The 16394-nt window shown below is 39.2% G+C and overlaps 1 protein-coding gene across 1 annotated transcript in view; it reads left to right on the top strand.

The window, feature by feature from the left end:
• The window catches only part of LOC117471831 (protein kinase C-binding protein NELL1-like), a 297298-nt gene extending 281542 nt beyond the window's left edge, over positions 1-15756 (top strand). The window contains exons 17-20 of the mRNA XM_034117067.1: positions 6836-7029; positions 12966-13142; positions 13466-13690; positions 15465-15756. Coding sequence (XP_033972958.1) covers positions 6836-7029; positions 12966-13142; positions 13466-13690; positions 15465-15515 — 647 coding nt within the window. The 3' untranslated portion in view covers positions 15516-15756. The remainder of the gene's footprint in view (positions 1-6835; positions 7030-12965; positions 13143-13465; positions 13691-15464) is intronic.
• The last annotated feature ends 638 nt before the right edge of the window (positions 15757-16394 follow it).

The following is a 16394-nucleotide window of genomic DNA, read 5'->3' as shown; positions in this document are numbered from 1 at the left end:
TGAAAACAGGTTCCCGCACGTATGGTAAAATGTTTACCATTGCAACCGTCTTAGTGTATTTCTGTGCTGAAATATCTTCCATAAATCAGCACAAGTACAGCAGCTTGTTGATTCCTGGCACATACATTACCCGCACATCACGATTTTCAGTGGTTCAGCATATTACAGATGACAATCTGCCTGCAGGAGAGCAGGACCTCAGAATAATAAATATCACTCAAAAAATCCAAGGCACTGCTTTTATTTTTGCCTATAGCACTTAATGTAAAACTGTAATAGATGCAGCAAACAGGACCGCTTGACTGAATGAAACGCTTTCACTTAACATTTAAATATAAATGCTACATCAGCAGCTCACCTTTGAATGATTTACTTTGAGGGGGAGGTATGATTTCAGAAGCTTCCCTCCGAAATTGGTTTCACTCAAATGTAATTCTTATGGAAAGTGATAGACAGACGGACCGCATATGTCAGACTAGTCCATAGCATCTCAGTCACCAACTCAAATAGTCTCTTACGAATGTTTCCATCCTCAAATTTCCTGTTCATTCTCAATTAAGAGTTGTTAGAAGGCCTGTCGCAATAATTAATTCAGTTGAACTATATATGTTCAATAAATCAATTGCAATAAGCTATATTATTTTCAAAATGGCTTGGTAATATTCACATTTTGGAATTGGAGTGTTCCTTAATATGTTAAATATGAATACAATATAATTTCACAACCAAAATAATACATTAAATGGACACACAGGCTCTGAATGAATAATGTCTGATAATGTCCAAGTCTTATAATACCTTGCTGTTCATTCTGGCATCGTCTTGGCTAAAATGTTAGTGACAAAGTGGAAATTAGAAGTCAGCAGGAATCGTTTGGGTCTATTTATCGTTTTATAATTCGATAATGTAAAAATGATGGAGTTCATGTCTACATCAAACGATGAGTTAAGAAACCAATCTTTTTCAAATAACACTTGAGTCCTGCTGAGGGAATGACTGTGCACATTAAAAAAAACTCTTATTCTCTTCTGTCAGTGTTGAAAAAACATGGCAAAAAGAATAAAAATGTCACAACGCTAACTACAGAACATCTTGAGTATCACAGATAGAAGTTTAAATAGTTATTTCACCTATTTGTTATATCAAAGGGAAAACATCAATCTGCAGGGTGTCAAAACCTCAGCCCATCCTGTGAGAGTTCATGTGTTTTCGACCTTAATGGTCTCCAGAGCGATGGTGAAATAAAGTGTCAACAATTATTTCTGAAGTAAATCCAAATTCCTGCCATTTTTGGTCAGTCATTTCTTAACTGTACTACTTTTGTGTCACTTTATGGCTCTTAAGCTCCTCCAGAAGTTGCGTATTTAGCTAATTATTGGCAAAGCATCGAATGCTTGGAACATATTAAACACACAAATCAACGGCAGAGAGGATTATGGTCTGAGAAGAGTCCATGGACAATTACAAATTATTCTTTTTGGTCAGGTCCAATGTAAACGTAAGGGTCGTTTAAGTCTCATGATTCAAGAACATTATGATTACTGTGTTTCCATTGCACCAGCAGGCCAATGCTTGTGTGTAAATTGAAAGTGTGTGCAGACAGCTAAGACCAAAACATTTTTTTCACATTGTTTGTTTTTCTACAAAGAAGTTTCCAATCAGATTGATTTAAAAGATGTTGTAATTACATAAACAAATATACATATAACTCATTTCTGCAGCAAATGACTCAAATGAAGACCTCACTTATCAGTCAGAAGTCTAACCAAAAGCATACATATTCCTATCCATGACAGGAAATATGATGTTTACTATGTAATGAGTGAAAGCATTTATGAGCAAGTCATTGAGAGATGCCATTAACCACATTGCTTTTAAAGACGTTACAGCATAAATTGATACAAGTGTGTCATATTGTGTGTGTCACATCTTAACCAGAAAAGTGCTTAAAGTTGTGACAGTGAAACCCCAACCTTTTCTCCCCCCACTTTGCAGTATTAAGCTGGCAGCCAGCAGGGGAAATAAGTACGAATGACAATTTACCAGGATTTTTCCCCTCCACAATATCCCTCCAACCCACTCTCATGAGTCAACCAAACAGAAAGTAGCATTTGGTAATAAGAGAGACGGATCAAAGTCGAGAGAAGCAGCGTCAGCCAGTTAACTGTATCAGCGGCTGCATGTTGGCCTACAGTTTGTGAACAGTAGAAAGCAGGAAGGGCGAGAGTTAGTGGGCAGATGGAGGAGGATAATGTTTTGTCAAAGCAGTGTCTTTGTCCGTGTGATGTATAGTGGTGCACATAATTGGCTTTGTTTCCTTAGTTTTAGTTTAACTTTCAGATACAAATTAACATCCAAAAAGCATCACTTTCACACACTATTTTCTGAAAAACACAAAACTTGTTAAGGGTAATGAGTTGCTGAAGACAATTTATCATATCCAGTGTTTTGCCGCCACAGCAAATGTGGCAATTATTCAGAGTTGGTGAATGTGTGTGCTGTGAAAAGGACCTTCCACTTAAAGGATGTGCTGGGTTTTTGTCAAATGAACAGAGCACTTTGTGCTAGTGTAGGTGATAATTCATGTTAGGCACAAGGAGCAACTGGGTGTGCTACTTTTTAGGATTCCCACTGGGTGACACATGAATCTAAAAGAGTCTTTTATCTGTAAAGTGTTGAAATGCGCTCTTCCACTTTGGGTTATACCTTTATGTTGAACAGAATATCCGTGCTTCCCGTTTTTGTTTTTATCCCCCACATGTTTAATGCATTTTTACACATAAGAAGCATAGTCAATGGGTACAAATAAGTGGTAAAAATCTCACACCAAATGTAAACCGGAAATAAGATCACTTAATTAAAAGCACATTGAGATTTTTTACGAATGAAAACATGGTTAAATCTAAAAAAATGTACTCAAAGTGATCGTACTCCACAGTATGTGGTTAACTCCAAATGTCTGGATTAAGGATGACAGCGAAAAAACAAACAAAATAAAATCAGATGGTGTTGTTTATTAATGAATTCCTGTTTCAGCAGGCTTTAACAAACACCATTTCCCATTAGCCCTATATCTTTGCTGTTCAACCGTCAACATCGTGACAAGACATGCGAGGAAAAGGTGCCACAGCGAGTATAGACAGGTCGTTACTACAGAGCAGACTGAATTCTGTAGATGATTCTAGAAAGAAGATATTAATGATATAAGGTTGTAAAAGAACATTGTCGTTTAGAATGTGTTATATTTGTAGATGAATCCAGTGACAATGAATAAAGCACCATCTTCTCTTTTGGAGGTGTGGTTTATGAAAAGCAGATTTAAAAAAAAAAAGTTTTAAAACATACAGATAAAAGAAAGACAGGTTGAGAGATTGCAGTGATATACAGAAGGTGGATGTAAAATATGTAAAATATAATACGTGCTCACTGTTCCTATGGTGAGAAACATACCACCAAAATAGGAAGAAGCTAGCTTGGTGCTAAAGTTAAAGAGTTGACTGAAAATCATGCTCCAAAGCGCTCTCAATTGCTCCCAACTGAGAATAACCCAGAGTTTTTATTCAGGGTAGTTCTATGCCGCAATGCATTGCCCTTATCATGTTGCGTTGTGTTGCTCTGCATACTGTTGTGTTGAGGAGCAGATGAGCTGAAAGCAGCAGTCCTTTTTCCTTCATTACTTTGACTGAGCGCTGCATCTCAAAACACGTGTATTATGTCTAATGCCTTAGGGAGAGACAGGTGGCTTTAATAAACAGATTGTGCATAAAGATGAGGATAATACACCATAAACCCCCCCCCACTGTCTCGCTGCACGACAGCGTGCGTGCATCATTTTCTCTCTCGCTGTCATATACATGACCTTTCCATATGGGCTGCCTGGAGATATACCAAAGAACTAGGATTGAAATAGTCAAATACTGAGCTTTCAGTTGCCTTCTAATTACCAACATCTGTCACAGGGATTTATTTGTGGTGTGTGTATCTATGCCTGTGTGGATAAGGATTAGTGCTCCCATGTGTAACCGTACATTTAGGTGTGTGTGTCATTTTCTTTATTTGCTTGGCTGTGCTCAGCTGGTTTCTCCGAAGGGCTTTGTGTTTGGTTGTTAGACTGTCTTTCACACACTACATGTAAGAGTACGCTTCATCTGCGAGCAGCAGCTTGTGGCTGAATGTGGTGAATGTAGCATGAAGAGCATTAATCCTTCACCAGCGGAGGAACAGCATGTATGACTGGCTGATGGGGATGCAAATTGTTGGGCACAATACATTCCCGGCTGAACTGTTATCCTCTTTCTTTCTCTATGTCTGTATCCAGCAAACTTGATATTGCAACCAATTAGTGTGTGTATTCAGCTCTGTCTATTGTTCTTACTAGTGTGGCCACAGCATCGGCCAATTCTAACGTCCACCCAGAGTATCTGCCTGCCAGATACCACTCATCATTCTCAACTGGAGAAAAACAAAAGTTTATGTTGTGTGGTGTTTACAGTGTGGGCAATCATTGCCAGAGGCTCTTAACAGTTTTATGTAAGTGTCCGTTAGTTCAAGTCATGTCTTTACTGCCTTGGGTTTTCCCTCCATAACATTACATTGTTTAAACAAGTTATTTACGAATTCAGCTACCAAGCTTTTTGAATTTGTTCTTGGGGTTGAGGCTACTGTCTATTGGTTTGGTCTATATCTGTAAGAATCACACACTTTTAAATCTACTAAGCCCCACATCTCAGTACTTTATAACTACTTTTGCAAAGGAGTATCATATTTTTCTCGCTAATTAACCGAAGTATGAGTTTTTTCGAGAGGAAGGATTTGGCAGACTGGACCAGAGATTCAGCGTTTCAGACAGAGCGTGAAATCGGACAGTTTTTGAAAAATAATATTTTCAAACAGCTCAAAATACAACAGTGACAAAGTAAAGCTATAGACACATTATAGTTGAGCCCAGTCTGTTTATGTCCTTTACTTGCTACCATGCAATGTTGTGCTATAAAACCTAAATGCACTGTATCGGCAGGGAAACAGGGAGGTGTGGAAATCAATCTTTTTCCGTCCCAACAGTTTTCCATCTCACTTAACAGTGTACAAAATAAATGGGCTTGTTGACCGTGTTGCTCACACATTGTGCTTAGAGTGAAACCGCACAAAAAACATAATTTCCAATCCTTTTTAAAATAAGCTTTCGGTTTTCTACTCGGGGCCTTTGTTCATGCTACACCAGTGGCCTGCTGTCTGGGTCGGGGGAGGTGTGATCGATGTCTGTAGGCAGCAGGTGCAGGCAGGGGAGAGCAGAGCTAATGTCGAATGAACTTTCTTCTTTTCCTCTAACATTTAGTGAGGACAAAGAGAGTAAAATGTCATGGCTTCATGAAAGTTAGGGAGAGACTTTCGGCACAGTCTTTAGCAAAGAAGATGCCATCTGTCCCCTCTGCTCATGTTGTTTCGATTAGTTTAAAGAGAGGAAAAGTGATAAAACTGTTTTATCTCTTGTCAAATGATAATGCAATTACTTGTTTGAATGACGTTAAACATGTGCATGACAGACAATGTAATGTGATTAATAGCAAAAGTTTAACTATACAGTATATCCACAAATCTCAACTGCTTATAGTCTATTTTGCAGTGCATCATACACAACAGCATGTGTGCAATGTATGTGCCGAGAAGAATCCTATACACAGTAATTTACAGGAACTGATTAAGCAAATTGAAGAAACTAAAACGGAGGTGCAAAGCTGCGGTTATCACTGGAGGAGATAACTGACCACAGCAACCAGTAATTTCTGCTTATACCAACAATTGAATGCAATTCATTTGAAGGCATGGCTCGAGGGCGGAAATATTAGTATGTTCACAATACAAATATAACACATGTTAAACGTGATACCTGCAGGGCTTCATTATGTGAGGACAGTGTAATTAAAAGTACATGTGCACCACAGACTTTACAAAGTTCCCTTTTCCCTGGGCATAGGTAGTTTCATCTTGTGCTGCATTTGCATTGCAACTGCTAAATGACAAATGTCCATTTCTCCAAAAATATATTGCCAGGGATAACTAATCCAGTATGATTCAAACCATCTATATTTGACAGGCAATTTGTTTAGTATATTGTGTGAAAAAGTTATACATGAAAGTCATATGTGTATTTACAGCATTTTGCTTATTGGTTCTTCCATACTAATGTAGTGTGTCTTCTTCAAACCCTCAAGCTGCACTCACAGGCGTTTGCTCTTTGCTCACCGCCAGATGTGAACACAGCTTGTTAGTCTTGCTCCTACTGTATGTTTAGGTCCCCTGCTAAATTGAGGCGCTACACACAGCTTTCTTCTTATTGGTTGAATGGCAACAAGTCTGTGGTAAACAAGGTCAAAGTGGAAATAATTGTAACTTTGAGCGCAGCGCTTGGCAATAATTTCGGGCCCTATTTGAGCTAGAGAAATACAAACATCTGCAGTACTCCAATGTTGCAATCAACAATTTTAGACTTAATAGGAAATAGCTCACACCACAATACATTTATCATCAGTTGCAAAAAAACTATTGGGCTGCAATATCCGTCCCTTTTTTATGTTTAATTTCACAACCTGTTTTGTATTTTCAAATCAATGGAGGTCTTTTTCTAGAAAGAAAACTAAAAACAATGGAATACACTACAACGTCCTGACTTGCATGCACATTTAAAGCATGAATGTAAAAAATTCAGGTGTTAAATCTTTTGCTTATTTTTCATTGTGGTTTTCCCCAGAAAAGCTAAATGTATCTTGTTATGTATGTTGCTTCAAAGCTGAAGAATGGGACTGTTATTTACCAAAGCCTACTCTTTTTCTTCCAGACATTGATGAGTGCAGTTTGCAGACACACACCTGCTGGAATGACAGTGTGTGTGTGAACCTCCCGGGAGGCTACGACTGTGTGTGTACGTCTGGTCCGGGCTGCGGTGGCGACTGCACAGAGGAAGAGGGAATCAGACGCAACGGAGAGGATTGGAAACCCAGCTTTGACCGCTGTGCTATATGCTCCTGCAAGGTACCGAAGAATTACACAAACACACACATTCCTTACTCTTGGACTCTTGTTCCAATCAAGGAGAAAGGTTGTAATTTCTCCGTTTATATTTCCAACTCCAGACCCTCAAGCGACTAAGGTGTACGACAACAAAAACAGACTGACATACTGATGAATTGCCATTTTGAGAATGTACCAGATCTCATTAACATTGGCGACATATTTTGCAGAACAGGTTTTGCATTTTACTTATAGGTATTACTTATTAAAATACACAACAATATACTTTCAATATCTTTTGGTTGATGAATTGCTATCCGAAATGTGAGCTTCAAAAGAGCATTCACTTACCAATGATCCAAAGACAGATAAAAGACAGAAAGGATCCATTCATTCTCTCTTTCTTCTTTTGAAGTTAATTACTTGCCACTTTGTGATATGTTTAAAAGAAACTGTATTCATTCACCTTATTTTATTATTTTATAGTGAGTACATCTATAATTCCAGAAAACCCATGAGTATGTTACGCCTGCAGACTTTAAGGCAACACTGCTGTATATGAATAAGGAACACACAGCATGAGCAGACAGAATTGACACACATGAAAAGACAAAGACTTAGAAATGGAAGAGGGACTGGAAGAGTTAGATGAATAAACAATGAAGAGATGAATGATTATATAAAGGGAAATAGAGCTAAGAGGGAACTGGGCTGGTAAGAAATATGGAGCACCCATCAATCTTCTTCTTTTCTTTTTCTTTATCATGGCTATAGTTTTCTTGCCTTTTTTCTGCATCTAAAACAGTTTTCTTCACTGGAAGGTTACTTTAGGTAAGGACCACTTGTTTTGGTGTTGTTGTATGGATGGTTTGGTGTTATGATATCACTAGACCAGGGGTCCACTTGTGAACTTTATACAAGGTCACTGGTCCGGATCAATGCCAGTAAAGTCACCCCCCCCCCCCCCCCTGAAACGAAACTGAAATTAAGAAGCAGTTTCTTATGGCGCGCTATGCATGGGGCCCCCTTGAGGGGGTTTCCCGACATGTCGTTGCAGTAAATGAAAGGGTGTTTTATGTTGTCGTTGCTGTGGACCTTCTTAATCTACCTTCTTTGGGGTCCCCCTTCTGGTCCAAGCACTTGCCTGCCTTGCCTGTCGGCAAACGGCGCCGCTTTATACACTCACACATTCAATACATACATACAGTATGGTGGCTTGGCTGTTTATCTGTAGTCAATGCCTTGAACCTCGGCAAAAAAGGCATTAGAAGCATTAGAAAGTCAAGGTAAACTTGCGGTTAACTTCCGGTCTGCAATGAGTGTCACGCTCGCACACACAAGTAAATATATATGCACGTTCATTCTCACTACGCGTCAGACACAAGACGCGCGTACATAATGATGTACATTAATTTATCAGAATCAGATTTCTTTTTTTTTTTCTTTTTTTTATAATTTTCTTTTTATATAATGGGACACAGGGTTCGGTCCGGATTGATTTGCAGTTCAGTCCGGAGAAGCCCTGCACTAGACCAACCAAAGTAATGTAGGTCTGGAAACAAAGCAACGTCAGAATCAGAATCAGAAACCGGTTACATCACTTCAACAATGTTTTATAGGTTAGTTATTGGTGATAAACAGTCTAACTGTTAACCAGATAAACTTAGACACTCTACTCAGAAGAAAGGCTGCAAGTAATTTCAGATGCAATAATGCAGGAAAGCGATTTGCAGTGAGCTACGGTAAGCAAATGAAGTCAAAGTTTAACCGGGAACTACGGACATATTTGAAAATCACTTTATTCTGCTCCTTAGTTTTTTCTTGCAAATAGGTTTGACCAAAAACGGTATGATCGTGTGAATGCCCATATTTCCTAGACGTTAGACTTCCTTGTCATGTTGCATTCTTCCCAGAGCTCAGCAATTAACATAGAGAAAACAAAGATATCACAAGTGTTAGATGGGGCTGCCAAAACTACCAAAAAATGACCCAAGTTGCTTATAAATCTGAATAATTTCTCAGGTCCAACTTTACCGAATGTACTTCATTGGGGTTTCATAATTGGAGGCATGGTTTTGAAACAAACACATAAAATATTAGATATTTTGAACAACTTTACATCCGAGACCAAATTAAGCCCCAGGTAAAAAAGCACCTCATTGCTTCCATCTGTTTGTCCTTACATTCGACTAAATATGGCATGGTGTGGCAGCAGGAAAGTTAGATATTGATCAGGTTTGTCTTTGGGAAGGTGAGGCTTGGTGATTGAGATTAATAGGAAACAGAAACAGAGGGTTATTTAGTATAACATGATGGATGATGCTTCAATGACTAAATGGAAAATGTACCAGCATGCCATTTCATATGAACATAGATTATCATACTTGTGTATCATGCGTTATGACATTTCAGTCCTCATCTATTGATATACATCATTTGCCATGCAGTTATGTTTATTTACCTGCTTTTCACAAGGGAATTATATGGTAAATACCCAAGAGCTGTTCCAGACAAAATAGACCCAGCATGTAAAGATAAACTGAGGTTGAGCTACTTTGGTTTGTGAAAGAGATAGAAAGGGGTAATCAGGGTCACAAAGTACAGTCTATTTGGTGATTCACAAGAAACTGTCGATTGATTGGTGTTTGCCCATTAAAGCAGGTTTGATTTGTTAGGAATAATTGACATTTGTGGATTTGCAAGTATGTGCATCTGAGGAATGACAGTAGGGAGAGCAGAAAATAGTTTATAGAAAGACTCCAACACATGACATTAAAGGTCCCCTATTACACAGTTTGTCATCAATATAGGTCTCAGATATATACAAAACATGTCTCTGAAGTGTTTGGCTCGAAATACCAAACCCATAAACCCCTCTGTTTCAGCCCTGTTCCAAAAGTGCTGATTCTCTGTCTGTTACTTTAGATGAAAATAAGGAGCCCCTCCCCACGCCCCTCTGAGAGATATTTGGTTAAAAAGAACACAATGGTGCTCTAGGAGGAGATTCAGGTGATAAGATGGGGGGTGTTATCTTGGTTGGTGATTGGCTAATGGTTACACAAGCCAAAAAATCGTTATGACATCATAAAGTGGCCAAAATCTGATCAGCTCATTTTCAGACAGGTTGTTATATAAATGGATCAGGACAAAAAGAGAGAGAATTTCATTTCATTTCATTTCATTTCAAACCTTTATTTATTCAGGTTGTATCCCATTGAGATCATTGTCCTCTTTTTCAAGGGAGACCTGCTCAAGTAGGTTCCACATGAAACATTAAAAACATAAACAGAACAACAAAAGGACATCATACAGTAGCATTACAGGGATTACAAATTACATACTATCCACATGCACAGGTACCAACAGCTTCCGATTCAGTAGCATCAAATATCAGAATATTTTTTCCTGAAACTTCCAGAATATCTTTACACAGAGGGGACACATGTTTATGTATAAAAGACATGAAAAAGTGGATTTTGCGTAATAGGTGACCTTTAAAGATTGAAACTTAATGGCAAAACAAATTCCCAAACCTTAACTAACAATTTATTTAGGGGAAAATAAAAGGACAAGTTGAGTTATGAATTACAAAATGTGCCTTAACAAGGAGCAATTGCTTACATTTTATTTAAGAAAGTTTTTGCTTGAATCAAATTACCTGCTGAAATAAAATAGAGTCGATAGAAATACCTCATGTGATGACTTTGTTGTAAACATGTCATATTTTACATTTTTAAAGAGAATGTCATCTGTGATCGTAAAGTTGTTGTCAATAAAGCCGACACTTAAAACTGAAATGATGTTGCTTTGGTTGGCACAACAGTGCAGCTTTAGCATTCACGCCTGGTCTTATTCCTGTCATTAAAATGAATAGTTTGCCTTCATTCGTCTTGCCGGCACAGTAAAAGTTGCAGTAATTTCCCAGCAAGTCAAGGGCCTTAACTGTAAAGACGAAGGCCATCAGTACGGCTGCCCTGGGACTGAGCGGTTACTGTAGCAGGATAATATCCATCGATAAAACATTGGCTCTGTATTGCCCTTTTAATAGTATGTGGAATGATTTTATGGCTCCAATACATTTCTAATAGCCATTTTATGTAACATTTTTACTTCTCCATAACGATGTCGCACCAGGGCCAGACAGTGCTGGCTGTGGTGAGTAAAATGGATCATAAAGTTCTCTGGGTAGAGACGGAGAGCCAGGGACAGGGCGGTTCGAAAAGCTCTGGCAGACAATTTGGCCCAGACTCCAAACTTCTAGCTCATTTATGCTATAGTCACTGCTTTGATGAAATGCTGTGATTTGAGAGTTGCTGCCAAAACATTAAAACATTTCGTAGATATGCTGGCCTTGAAGTATCTGCCCAAATGACCCAGTGTGCAAAGTTGTTTAAGAAATACTTCACCACCAAAATCCCCAGTTGTATATCAAATACTCACACGTGTTGTGTTACCTTGAATTCATGAAGGATTATTTTTCGCAAACCTCCACTGTAAACGAAAGATACAACAAATTGGGGGCTGCATTCAACGAGAACAAAAGTCAGATTTATTTTCAGTCGTATGCTCACAACGTCCTTAACACACAAATGCATTTTCTCTAACATCGTACTATTCATAATACTCCCACATGTGTCCAACGCTTGCCTTTCAATTTATCAACGTATTATTTCCCTTTGTATTCTTCATTCACCATGAAGAAGTGTGATAAAAACACATTTTCCTCAAGAATTCAACAATTGGGAAGTAATTGATACCAAAATTGTGTTTTGGGAGCGTAAAATTGCTTCAACTAGCTCTCACTAAAAGCATCTGAGAGAGGTTTTAGATATGCTCCGTGATCATATCCCTAAGTGTTGGATTTGTTTGATGGGGCATTCAGTGTTCTCTCCAGGATGAAAGTCTGATAGGATGATAGTCTCTTCAAAGATGAAAAGGCTCTGATAAGACATTCAGGGCTTCAGGGAATCCTTAAACCCTTCACTTTTACCACACTGCTGGATCTTTCAGTCTCAACAGCTCTTGAAGGCAGGGTTAACCGCTAGGGATGCAACGGTAGAGACATTTTCTCATTGGTTAATAAACTTGTGACAACATCTGTGTCACCCCCCACACTAGACATTTTACAAGAGATAAACAGAGCTTACTGTGATCTTATCAATTGTATTGCTTTCTGTTTTCTTTTTGTCTGGTGTCAGCATCCATGATTCTCTATACTGCATCACACACACAGACTGACGTTTGGCCTTCTCATTGACCCTATGATGTTGCCTATACACATTAGGTTTATATCCCAGATATTGTCAAATAGTTGTGATTGTTGCTCACTCCTTTTCAACACTTAAACTTTCAGCCAATAATGGTAGTGTCTGTATTTAGACTTTGTATTTATAACACACTGAGTATTTAACAAATTAGTTCTTTATTTGATGAGCATGTGAGCTGAAAGTTGCAAATTAACTAAATGGGTTTTTGTTTCTATTTTAAAAAAGCAATTAATGTAATAGGTGTTTTCTCGAACACCATGTAACTGCGGTGACAATGACTTCTGTGGTAAATATCCCTTACCTATTCAAAGATACAGAAATGCTTCTCAGCCAAGGACATCAGGCAAAGAATCAGAATCAAGTTTATTGCCAGGTACGTTTACACATTCAAGGAATTTGCTTTGGTATCTGGTGGTGCGAACATAAACAATCTAAAGAAATGTGTTGCAAAGTAGGTAGAAAAAAAAGGAAATATATACAGTAAGGATAATAAAAAATAAGCATTTTTAAGAAACAATTTAGCATTAAAAAGGATGCTAAAGACAAGTATTTACAGCAAATTTAAATCTAACTATAACATTTGCATTTTTGCGCTATTTCTGTGAAGTCAGCTACTTGCAGTGAGTCAGGCTACCATCAGAACTTTAGTGTGTCCACCCCTTGATGCTGTGACCTCCCTCTGACCCGCAGGACGGGCAGACGTACTGCAGGAGGAGACCCTGTGACTGTGGAGACCCAGAGGAGGACCTGTTCTGCTGTCCCGGCTGTGACAACAGGCCCAGCAGCCAGTGTCTGGATCAGAGCGGACGCACACTCTATCGCAGCGGAGCGTCCTGGCAGTACGGCTGCCAGCAGTGCCGCTGCATGGTCAGTTCACAGGAACACATACACACACTCAAACATGTGTGTTCATATTGAATCCCTGAATGTGGTTTGTTAGAATAAACTGATGACATAAAGAACAAAGAATCTGTAACACAAGGCTCAGAGCTGGGCTTTGTTCAACACACGTTCTGCTTCTAATTATGTATGCACTGAAGGCTTTGATAATTATCACCTCTCTAATTAGCGATGTGGCAACAAATCAGTGTGAGAGCTGTAACTGAAATTGCCTGATCAGCTGAGTCACAGCAAAACAATCAACACACAATAACATTGGTGCCACCTTTGTCTTTCTCTACCTCACTCAGGAGGGGGAGGTGGACAGCTGGCCTCTGGTCTGCCCCGTGTTGATGTGCGAGTACACGGCGGTGGCGGAGGGCGAGTGTTGCCCGCGCTGCGTCACAGACCCCTGCCTGGCAGACAACCTGTCGTACGACATCCGGCAGACGTGTCAGGACCCCGCAGGCGCCGTCCGCCTGAGCGGGGACACATGGCATATGACCAACTCACCCTGTACTAACTGCGAGTGTAAGGTAGGTTAAAGCCACAACCACAATGACGTTATTTGTCCAACTAGTGTCGATAATTCAGTGTTCAACTAAAAGATCACAACAATTTGTATTGTTGGAAATTCCTTATTAGAAGAACTCATTTTCTAGGGGGTCCTCAACAACTTCAAATGTATTTACTTGGTCATTTTTAGAAATAATTCTTGCTCAGTTTCCCTTAAGGAGAAAAGTGTTTTCAACGGATCTAAAATATCTCCAACCCTGCACCTAGGCAACTGTACATGTAGTACAAACAAATCGAATGCAGCTACTTAAACGTTATTCCGATTAGGTCATTTATAAAATTGCTCTGTACCTTTACAATGACACAGATAATGATAGGCATTATAGGTTATTGGTACTGTAAAAATGTGTTCAAGCTGGAAACTGTGCTACAGTAAGTTTATGTGTGATAGAACATCTGCTTGTCTGTCTTTTAAGATGATAACAAATTAGATTTGATTTGCACAGATGATGAAAGTATATTCAGTCTTAAAATGACTTATTTTGCAAATCAATGTGTCAGGAACATGCCACTATAACTCAGATCATCTCCCTACACATTTAAAAATAATCTGTTTTCCCTCAGTTCTGCCCATTTTTATCAAGTTCAATTATCACATAGAACATGTGAATCAAAGGCATAATTAATATCACATGGCAGGTGTTTTTGTATAGTGGTAACATAAATGAACTGAGTAAACTTTCTATACTTTCTTTTGCCAGATTCTTTGAGCTTAACTAAAAGTTCTAACCAGCCGCTGTAGTGTGCTCGCTCACGCTGGGGTCACAGCGAGTGGTAACAGCTACAGTCGGAGCTCAGGCCTGGGATCACCCACTCTGCTCTCAGTGTGCTGCATCACTGTTAGTAAAGACAGAGATTTTCCTCTGAGCAGTGGGGGGCCGCGCTTTCAGCCAAAGCTGAAGCCCCCCATAGTCAGAGGGCGCAGGCTCCATTAGCCCGGTCAGTTAGCTATTCGCCTTGCCTTTAAGGGTCAGTTCAGCTAAGAATCTTGGAACGGCAGATTTCTGCTTTATGCCTGATGAATGCATTTGAGCTACATATTGCTTCATGTTTATATTGTATGCCTATGTTGCCATGATGTGATTATGCAGGAAGCTTTCTTTATTATGTGCCTTTTAAGCTACATGTAAACAATTTTTGCAAGATATATGTTGATTTATATTTGTATTGCCCAATGGTGCCATTTAAAAAATCTATATATTTGATTGATGTGCTCCGAAATGTTTTAATATTAAATATATCTCACTGCAAGTGATGAGGACAGTGTGACAGTGAGTCTAATGCGACAGAGTCTTCTAAGATATTGATTTCTGGTGATTATTTCTATGTAGAAAAGTTCCTATAAAAGATGTTTCACTGCAGTGAGGTCTGTTATTGACAACTGGGAATATTTCTGTGGAAACCCCTGCTGTTCAATTTTCTAAATGTCGCCCTGCTTGGAGGCACAAGAATATCTCATAGCCATAGCAGATAATCATGAAACTGAATGGGTAGATATGACTACTAGAAGATAAAGTCTTTCCTTTTGTAAAATGTGTGCACTGACCCTCAAACTAAATTATAGACTTCATTTCAAGTTCCCTCTATATTGCGTCTAAATATTTCAAATGATTATGACCAGGCAGACTCTGAATCGTGTTATGATATGCAACATTGCGGCATATTATAAAACTCTGCAGTATATTTAACACCCTCTATCTAATCTTTCCTGTCTTTTCATGCTGCGGCGCTCAGAATGGGAATGTTTGCTGCTCGGTGGATCTCGACTGCCTTCAGAACAACTAAAGCTCTCCCCGTCCTGTCCTCTCACTGCCACGCCCCCACCTCCATCTGATGACGCTCCCTTTGGATTCATATAACAGACTCACGCACACACCTGTGCATGCCAGTGTTTGCACCGAAAATACAAGCATGCACTGGAAAGACTGGGGTGTGAAGGCTGTGCTTTTATGCCGTGACTCGACAAACAGCTACAGTTTGAATGAGCGTGTGTGTGTGTGTGTGTGTGTGTGTGTGTGTGTGTGTGTGTGTGTGTGTGTGTGTGTGTGTGTGTGTGTGTGTGTGTGTGTGTGTGTGTGTGTGTGTGTGTGTGTGTGTGTGTGTGTGTGTGTGTGTGTGTGTGTGTGTGTGTGTGTCTCAGAAGGAGACTGAGGCCATAGTTGCTCTCACACAGTCACTGTGTTGTGTATGTGTCTTTGTGTTGTTTCCATTTCACTAAATGTCTTAAGGAAGCGTGTTTAGCTTGTCTCAAATCTGAAAACAGAGCATCAGAGTGCTGTCATAAGGGATAGGATTCAAAACAGAATAGACTATGAGATGTTCTAAATGTAGAAGTTGTCATAAAACATTCATCATTGTGGTAACACAAAAGTAATCCACCCTCATTTGATATGGTTTTCTGGGAAGCAGAAAATAGTTTGATGAGGATATCACAACTTTGGGAAAGCTAGAAAAATACCTCATCTGTATCTAGTTCTGTTTATCACCAACATTACTCCATCCACACTCAGCAGCTGTCTGCTTTTTCAACTTCAGGGACTGGATCCTGCAATGTCTATGTATCTAAACATGTCAAATATCAAAGGGCAAGGCCTGTTCCAAATGTGAACGATCCTCCAAATGTAACTATGAAATTCCTGGAATTGGGGACACTGCAAGTTTTTC

Source organism: Trematomus bernacchii, unplaced genomic scaffold, assembly GCF_902827165.1.
Source record: "Trematomus bernacchii unplaced genomic scaffold, fTreBer1.1, whole genome shotgun sequence".
NCBI lineage: Eukaryota > Metazoa > Chordata > Actinopteri > Perciformes > Nototheniidae > Trematomus > Trematomus bernacchii.
The sequence above is the reverse complement of the archived record's forward strand: the minus strand, read 5'-3'. Positions and strand labels throughout refer to the sequence as shown.